At 39.5% G+C, this 9765-nt stretch overlaps 1 protein-coding gene across 50 annotated transcripts in view; it reads right to left on the bottom strand.

Moving 5' to 3' along the window:
- Positions 1-9765, bottom strand: part of TTN (titin) — a 239181-nt gene that overhangs the window by 18839 nt on the left and 210577 nt on the right. For all 50 annotated transcript variants that reach the window (XM_085584497.1, XM_085584508.1, XM_085584521.1 and 47 more), the window contains 13 exons: positions 9241-9537; positions 8554-9141; positions 8155-8457; positions 7689-7985; positions 6972-7259; positions 6586-6885; positions 6185-6487; positions 5719-6024; positions 3831-5597; positions 3439-3735; positions 2599-2886; positions 2206-2505; positions 60-2126 (listed from right to left, as the gene is read on the bottom strand). In XM_085584497.1, the coding sequence (XP_085440623.1) occupies positions 60-2126; positions 2206-2505; positions 2599-2886; positions 3439-3735; positions 3831-5597; positions 5719-6024; positions 6185-6487; positions 6586-6885; positions 6972-7259; positions 7689-7985; positions 8155-8457; positions 8554-9141; positions 9241-9537 (7401 nt within the window). The remainder of the gene's footprint in view (positions 1-59; positions 2127-2205; positions 2506-2598; positions 2887-3438; positions 3736-3830; positions 5598-5718; positions 6025-6184; positions 6488-6585; positions 6886-6971; positions 7260-7688; positions 7986-8154; positions 8458-8553; positions 9142-9240; positions 9538-9765) is intronic.

A 9765-nucleotide genomic window follows, 5' to 3' on the forward strand; every position in this document is an offset into this window, starting at 1 on the left:
GTAATTATAAATACCTAAGTCAGAAGAAAATAACAAATTTTGAGAAATGTTTCACTTACCAAATGGATGCTCAGCAACTACTGTTTTTGATTCAACTGGCTTGCTGACACCAAATCTATTTTCTGAGCTTACTCGGAAACTGTACTCTTGATATTTTGTGAGATGACTGACTTTGATCTGTGTGCGTTTCACACTAGAATTCACCAGTTGCCATGCTGTTGTGCCAGATTCACGTTTCTCTACAATGTAGTTTGTAATGTCACTGCCACCATCATCTTCAGGTTCTTTCCAGGTCAACACACAGGACTCAGCAGTTACAGACGATATTTCAACTGGGCCAGTGACAGGACCTGGCCTTCCTATGACTACCACTGTGACAGTAAATGTTTTCACACCAGCAGTGTTCTCAAGTGTAAGGTAGTATTTACCAGAGTCACCTCTCATACTGTCTTTTACAGTCAGTGTGGTTCGGTCTTTTGTTGTCTTGATGGTCACTCTTTCAGTTTCCTTCAGCCTCATCTCCTCAAGTTTCCATGTCACTTTTGGAGCTGGGCGCCCACTGATTGGTATATCAATAGTAAAGGTGCTTCCAGCCTTGCATGTTATAAGCTGTCTGCTTATGTCACTGAGATCTGCTGTTGGTTCAATCTGTGGCTCCTTAACAATAACAGAAGAGAAAGCTTCTCTTGGCTCACTGTAGCCAGCATCATTCTTTGCCTTGACCCGGAACTCATATTCTGTGTTCTCCACAAGGCCTTCAACGGTGAAAGTAAGTTGCTTGGTTTGTCCAGCTCCAGTCCAGGTATCAGATCCTTTTTGTTTCATTTCAAGAAGGTATCCAGTAATACGGCTACCACCATCATGATCAGGTTTAAGCCAAGCTAAAACTACAGAAGATTTGGTTGTATCAACAATATCTAGTCTCTTAGGTGGAGCAGGTTCTTCTGTGGCCACAACTGGTTCTGTTAATTCACAGGGTTCACCTACACCATACTCATTTTCTGCTGATACTCGGTAGTAATATGGCATACCTTCTGCTAGATCTGTGACCTTAAAGATTTGTCGAGTGCATTTTGAACTGACTACTTGCCAGCTACGACGACTTGCTTCACGTTTTTCTACAACATAGTGGTGGATACGAGAACCTCCATCCAGAACAGGAGCATCCCACATTAAAGTAATAGATGTTCGAGTCACATCTTTAAATGTAATAGGACCTGGTGGACCAGGTGTGTCCAAAACCTTGACAGTAAATGTAATAGACTTGCTTCCACTGTTGTTTTCCACAGTAAAGACATACTTGCCAGCATCATTTCTATTGCATTCCTCTACAGTCAATGTGCTGAATGAATCAGTTGTTTGAATGTCAGCACGCAAACTAAGATTTGCATCTGCTTTGGACCACACCGCAGTAGGAACTGGCCTTCCAGAGAAGGCAATAAATAGACGAATGCTTGCACCTGCTCTTACAATATGAGTCTGCTTGAAGTTTGCATCAATATCAATTTCAGGCGCAGAAAGCCTGTCCACAGTTTGGACTGAAGCAGGAACTTCACAACTTTCTCCTCTGCCAGCACCATTGACAGCACTAACTCTGAATTTATAGTGTTCTCCTGCCTCCAAATCAACAACGGTATATTTAGTAGCAATAACAGTCTCTGCATTGACTTTCTGCCATGCTTCAAGATCAGCTTTGCACATCTCAATGATGTACCCAATAATTTCCATGCCTCCATCGAAAACTGGCTTTGTCCACTCTAAACTTACACTAGTCTTTGATGTGTCTGTCACTTTTACAACATTAGGAGCACTTGGCGGGCTGACTGGCTCTCTGCATTTAATCAGCTTTGAAACGTCACTTGGAGGTCCAACCCCTGCAGCATTTTCAGCCATGACATGGAACTCATACTCATTGCCTTCAATAAGGCCAGTTACTCTGTATCTGTTCTCAGTAATGGGCCTCTTACTGGATACTTTAACCCAGCGCATGCTCTTCTTTTCTCTCCTTTCAAGAATGTACTCATTTATCTCGCTTCCACCATCTGACTCTGGTCTTGCCCATGTAAGTGTGATACTGTCTCCTGTTACATTGGTAGGCTCTGGAGTTCCTGGTGCATCAGGGAGAGCTACAAAAAAGAAAAATGTCATTAGAAGGACAAGATGGTAACTCCATGGATATTTGTGCAGAATGAGGCGGAAACTTACTGTAAGGTATTTGTGCAATAACTGGATCAGACTCCAATGGTCTGCCAACTCCAAATTTGTTCACTGCAGAGACACGGAACTGATACTCATTGCCCTTAATTAATTTAAGTGCTGTATAGCTGCAAGCTTCACATTTATCTTCAACTAATGCCCAAGCAATCCTGCTGGTTTCACGTTTTTCAATTATGTAGTGAGAAATAGAAGCACAGCCATCATTAGCTGGAGGCTCCCACCATAATGTGACTTTTTCTCCAGTGATGTTTGTAAATCGTATTGGTCCACCAACTTTTCCTGGTGTGTCTGCAATTTCAAAGGTTCAGAGTTACAATTTGCTGACACTTAGAATAAAATACTATTTTTAAAAAAGCATGCTGAAAGTGCTTGGTGCAGTACCTTGTACTCTGATGGTAATATCTTCTCGTTTAGTGCCTGATGCATTTTTGGCTTCTACTGTGTACACTCCACGATGTTCCCGGATAGCATCTCTAATGAAGATTGTACTATATCCAATAGCTGAAGTTATTTCTATATTCATCATTTTATCAATCTCTTTACCATCCTTAAACCATGTCACTTTAGGTACTGGACGTCCTCTGATTAGAGCTTTAAGTCTAATGCTCTCTCCAGCTTTAACAGTAAGGCCCTCAAAGTGTTCAGCACCAAATTCAATTGTTGGAGCAACTAGAAAAGAAAAATATAAATCAATTTTTATATAGCTAAATATTTTTTGATACTCTTCTAAATGCACTAATTATATAAGTCTATGATATATAAAATTATTTCACTTACAAAATGGCATTCTCTAAATAGCAGTTATTTTATGAATGATAAACTTATTTTTCCTTTAAGTATCCATAAGTGCATCATATATATATTTGCACATATATAAAGGTGAAGGATAAAATTAATATGTGGTGCTAATAGTATGCCAAGCAACCTGAGGCACATTTTAATTTTGAAATTATTCAGTGCATTGGAATATTACAGTCCATGCCTTCTTTCCAATTTTGCCACTGCTGCTTATCCAGGAACAATGTAGCAATTGATTATGTATGTCTGCCAGATTTGGGTCTTTAATTTAGACCTCCCCACCTTGGAATGTAAATGTTCTGAATTGACTGGGAGGACCTCAGTCACAAGGCCTTTGCCCCTTGACTTCCCACTTCCCATCAGTACAGCCAGAAACTTTTTCTGGCTTCAATACCCAAGCATATATATATAAAAAAATCTTACCGTTTTCATCTCTGGTCATGATATAGCCTGAAGACTGTGAAGGTGGGCTGATTGTACCAACAGCATTTCTTGCAAGCACTCTGAATTCATATCGGTCACCTGGGCTGAGCCCTGTAACTGTATATTGGCACTCACTGACATCAGTAAAGTTACACCTGAGCCAACGGTCTGCACTTCCTTGCCGCTTCTCAATGCTGTAAGCCACAATCTTACTGCCTCCATCACGCAGTGGGGGGTTCCATTTCAGGGTGATTGTTTCCCTAGTGACATCAATGTAATCAGGAGTACCAGGTGGGTCTGAAAGGAAAATAATGAAGATTTATTTTTATTACTGCTCATAATAATCTACAAGAACAGAATTTTCTGGGATGAGTGCATAATCATTCACTTACCCACTGGAGAGACTGCCAAAGTAAATTTGCTTGGCTCACTAGCTCGGCTTAGACCTGCAGCATTTTCAGCATATACTTGGAATTGGTAATCCAAGCCCTCAAGAAGTCCAGTAATCCTGTATTCTCTGTTAGATATTAATGCAACATTAACTTTTTGCCACAAAATACTGTTTCTTTCCTTCTTTTCAACATGGTATCCCATAATCTCTGAACCACCATCATAAACGGGAGCATCCCAAGTAATGCTCATTCCATCAGCAGTTACGTTGTATACGACAGGTTTGCCTGGGGCACCTGGGGGTTTAAACTGGTGTTTTGCCACAACATCTGCTGAGACAAGAGGTGGGCTCACTCCGTATCTGTTTTCTGCACGAACTCTAAACTGATATTCAGTATCTTTAACAAGGTTTGGTACTTTGAAGGTTGTTCTTGCAGCACTTGAACACACCAACTTCCAGTTCATTTGTGATGTTTCTCTCTTCTCAATGCTGTAGCCAGTAATTTCTCCTCCCCCGTCATCATCAGGAGCCTCCCATGACAAAACTACACTATCTGCTTTGATTTCATCTATTCTTAAAGGTGCTTTTGGCCTAGATGGAGGACCAAGAGTGATTACAGTGATTGTGAATGACTTTCTGCAAACTACGTTATCAAGAATTAAAGTATATTTGCCACCATGCTCCTTTTTCACATTCTTGATACTTAAACTTATCTTGTTTTCAGTTTTCTTGAAACGAAGATGTTCTGTTTCTTTAAGAGGGAGGTTGTCCTTGAGCCAGCTCATTGATGGATTAGGTTTACCTTTATAGGGCAATTCAGCATGCAGGTTATGTCCAATTCTTACTGCAATCTGACCTCCAGGAATATCAGAAAGGTCAGCCTCAGGTGTTATTATAAGTTCTTTCACAGTAATGGGTCCAACAGTAACAGAGTCACTCATGCCTTTTTCGTTTTTAGCAAAGACTCTGAATTCCATGACAGAAAGCTCTTTAAGTTTGTCAGCTACAAATTCACAGCTCTTGCTTGTGCCTGCATATGTCCATTCTTTCTCTTCCTGGAGTTTCTTTTCAATAACATAGTCTGATATAATGCTACCACCATCATAGTCAGGTTTGCTCCACTGCAATTTAACAGAACTCTTTGTAGAGTCTTTCATAGCTAGATCTTTTACAGGTCCAGGTATGTCTGCAGCTTTCACCGGTTCAGTTGTCTCACAAGGTTCACCTAGTCCAATTTCATTTTCAGCAAGAACACGGAAAAAGAATGCAGTCTTTTCTGACAGGTTAGTCAGTTTAAAGGTGGTATGAGAACACTTCGTTGTAACAGTTGACCAGGCCCTCTTTGTAGCATCTCTTCTTTCAACAACATAATTTGTTATTTCAGAACCACCATTGATGAGAGGTGGCTCCCATACCAGCGTAACTGTGCCACGAGAAACATGCTTGAGCTGCAGCTTCTGGCATGCAGAAGGTGTGTCAAGTACTTTTACATTCACAAATGATGATTTTGCTTCTCCAACTCCATTTTCAATTGTAAGAACATATTTTCCTGTATCATTTCGTGTCACTTGAGGAATAATAAGTAGTGTAGATGATTCTGTGTTTTGGATGATGTATCTTTCATCAGTCCCAAGATTCTTGTCACCCTTTCTCCATGTGACTGTTGGAGGAGGTCTTCCCTTGAATGGAATCATTATTTCCACATCTTCACCTGCTTTAGCGACAATAGATGTCCGAAGAGCAACATCCAGATCAATCTCTGGTGCCACTGTGGAAATAAATAAAAAATTAATAATACATACTTGGAATGTAAAATAAGAAACGGTTTAAAACAAAACAAAACAAAACACCCCCACAGGAAAATGATAAATCACAAAGAAATACAGTACCAAGAATATCTTTAGCTTGAATGGGTTCCATAATTTCAATAGGCTCTCCTTGTCCAGCACAATTCATAGCAGATACACGGAAATAGTAATTAACACTTGGCTGAAGGTGGGATACAACATATTCAGTTGTTCTCACTTCTCCCTTGGTACTGACTACAGTCCATTCTTGCTCTTCACCTTCCCTCTTCTCCACCACATAGTGGGTAATTGGACTTCCTCCATCATAAGCAGGTTTAATCCAGCCAAGGGTAACAGATGTCTTGGTTGTATCCACAACTTTCAGCTTTGTTGGTGTGCCTGGCTTATCTGTAAATGACAGTTGATGGGGGAAAAAACCATCAATCAGAATCCCATCAATTATAAGAGGAAGAAAATCTGCCCTCAATTGCGTTGGTACAATCCCACCCTAACTACTCATTTTCCATTGATTTCTAAGCTATTGGAAGAAATGCACATTGGATCTTACCAACAGGATCTGCAGCTTTATAGAAGTCAGAAGCCTCAGAGAACGGACCTGGTCCAGCTGCATTGACAGCACAAACTCGGAAATGATATTCACTGTTTTCAGTCAGACCTGTTACTTTCTGTCTGGTGTCCCGAATAGTTTCTTTAGAGACCTTGAACCAACTCAGACTCTTCTTGTCACGTTTCTCCAGAAAATATCCTGATATTTCACTGCCTCCATCAACAGTGGGCCTACTCCAGACAACAGTCATAGAATTTTTGGTAATCTTCGTGACTTCTGGTGTACTAGGTGGTCCAGGTGTAACTGAATAAAAAACCATATGTCAGTAAAACAGTGCTACTTACAAATAGCACACAAGACAATTCAATTGCTTAAGTTATTTTATAGAACTTATTTCTTACCAAATGAATTTTTGGCTATAACAGGCTCAGATTCTAGCGGATCACCAATTCCAAACTTGTTCACACCACGGACACGGAACACATATTCATTTCCTTTGATTAGTTTTGTTGTAGTTACGATACATCCCTCCAGTTTTTCGGAAATTAAAGACCATACAACCCGACTTGTTTCCCGCTTTTCAACAACATAGTGTGTTATAGGTGCACCACCATCATCTGCTGGTGGGTCCCACATTATTGTAATCTTTTCAGCAGTGACTGTTTTAAACTGTATAGGTCCACCTGGGGGTCCTGGCTTGTCTGTGGAAATCAGAAGAAAGAAGATGTTAAGTATTCACTACTGAAGTATTGTTTAATAGCAAACACAGTTGCATCTCAGGACTTACCAAGTATTTGTACTCTAATATGGGCTGATGCTGAACCCATAGCATTCTTCAATTTTAATTCATAGGTGCCACTGTCAAGTCGATTTGCATCCTTGATGAGTATAGAAGCAAATTCTGTTGTGCTTTCAAAAGATACTAGTGCACTGGTTAGTACCTCATTGCCATTTTTGAACCATTCAATTGTGGGTATAGGCTTGCCTGAGATGCCTAGTTTTAGCTTAACTGAAGTTCCTGCTTTGTATTTCACTACTTCTGTATATTCTGGTGGCACATCGATTTCAGGTGCACCTTAAGAAAAAATAAGTTAAAAACATGTTTATTGTAGTCCTGTATTTAATAAAATCTCCAAATAATACTACCTTATTTAATCAAATAGTTAAAGGTATTTGATAAATACAGATCAAAGTAAGAGAGCATATGTAACTTAAATCATAAACCTAGAATAAGTTAGTACTAATCCTATGAAGGAGAGACAATTACATGTATAGCTATAAACACTTGAAACATTTGCTCAGAGAATAAAGATACCAGAAGACTTTAAAAATGGAGATACAGACAAAGATGCTTTTTGCAATCATGCCCAAATGCTCACAGTCAGCATGCTTCTTGAATCACTGTAAACTAGCCTTTCATATTTAAAATATGAATCTACAAAACAGCACAGACATTGTCCTAGTACACCAAAATTATATCATTGTATCATTGCAAAACACTTACCATATGTATCAACACATGTGATAGGACCCACAACATCTGAGGGATTACTAATGGAACCAACAGCATTCTTTGCAAAGACCCGGAATTCATACTTGGAATTCTGTGTCAGGCCAGATACTGTGAACTGAGTCTCAATAACATTGGTGAAGCTAGCTTTTGTCCATCTGCCATCTGGAAGATCACGTTTTTCTACAATGTATCCAGTGATTTTGCTACCACCATCAAAGGCTGGCTTCTGCCAGGAGAGAGTGATAGAGGTCTTGGAAATATCTGAGGCACGAACATTTCTTGGTGGTTCTGCAGAAGGAAACAAAATATTGCAATTTTGAGTATTGTCTTATTGTACAGAATACAGAATATTGTCTTATTGTCCACAGTTATTTTGAATATTGTCTTACTGTATAAAACAGATTATCACAGGGGAAACAAAATGGTTGGGCTTCATTATTTTATACAGAGTACATACCACAAGCATCAATTGCAAGGACTGGATCAGAAGGACGACTTGCTTTTCCAATGCCAGCTGCATTTTCTGCATAAACTCTAAATTCATAGATAAGGCCAGCGCTGATTGTGGTGACTTTGAAATGAGTGGTACGAATAAGGGTCTTGTTAGCCTTCTGCCATAATATGCTATTTCTGTCTTTCATTTCCAGGTGATATCCAATGATAGCATTGCCACCATTAGTGACTGGCTCATGCCATCCAACAGTAATACTCTCTCGGGTAACATTAGTGACCCATGGTGTAGAAGGTGGGCCCGGGGTAGCTGATGGGATCAAAAGAATTGATTGTTAACAAAATGGTATTTTCAACATCAAAGCACAAAATCATCAATGTATACCATGAGAAGCACGTTACTCACTGTAAGGAAGCTTGACAACCACACATTGCGAGTCTATGTGATCGCTTATGCCGAAGCGGTTCTCAGCTTTGATGCGGAATTGGTATTCTTCTCCTGTTGTAAGCCTCATAACTTTGATAACAGTTCTAGCAACAGTGGCAGACACTTCAGACCAAGCAGCAGTACTTGTTTCTCTTTTCAGTACAATATAGTTGGTAACCTGACTTCCACCATCATAAGCTGGTGGTTGCCATCTGAGTGTTACACTCTCTTCAGTGACATCACTAAGGACAACAGGACCAACAGGAGGACCGGGTCTATCCAGCACAACAATATTAACAAATGACTTTGTGGTGCCACTTGAGTTTGCAGCAGTAATGTCATATCTGCCAGCATCAGCAGCCACACTTTCTTTAAGGTTAATGATGAGACTTTCTGCAGTGGTTTCTGTGTGAAACCTCATGGTAGGTTTCAGTGCAACACCATCTCTAGACAGTGTCACCTTTGGCACTGGTTTTCCAGAAACTGGAATTTCAACTTTTAGATTTGATCCTGCTCGAACATATACAGTGTTATGAGGGAAGCCCTTCATGTCAATCTCGGGAGATTCTGAAAAACAAAACATTTCCAAAACATTAAAAGAATATTCCGTATTTTAAAATATGAATGCAATTGAATGTAACTTTTGTTTTATGTCAGGAAGCATACCTAATTGTTCTTTAACTGTAACAGGGAGCAGTAGTTCCTTAGGATCACTTAAACCAGCTTGGTTTTCTGCAGACACCCTGAAGAAATAGTCAACATTTTCCTTAAGACCATGGACAACATGGTGAGTTGTCTTTACAACTGCACACTTAACCCATTTTTGCTGTCCTTTCTCAAGAGCTTCAAGGAGGTAGCTAACAATTCTGCTTCCACCATCATGTTCTGGTTTTAGCCATGAAAGAGATACACTGTCCTTTGTGACGTTTGTTACTCCTAGCTTTTCTGGTGGGCTGGGTTTTTCTGAGAAAAAAAGTGCAAGAGGTTAAACAACATAGAAGATACTGACTTTTTATATTAGCAATTACAAAGGAACACAATCTGAATCAAGAAAATTAAAATCTGTGTTTTTAAACCAATTTCTATATTAGAAATATTTTAAGTAAAATCCAAGCAAAAAAATTTAAAAATCAAGCTATTAGTTAGCTCTTTTTTATTTGTAAACCCACAGACATACCTACAAAAATGACC

The sequence above is a fragment of the Lonchura striata genome, chromosome 7 (genome assembly GCF_050655825.1).
Source record: "Lonchura striata isolate lonStrDom1 chromosome 7, ASM5065582v1, whole genome shotgun sequence".
NCBI classification, from domain to species: domain Eukaryota; kingdom Metazoa; phylum Chordata; class Aves; order Passeriformes; family Estrildidae; genus Lonchura; species Lonchura striata.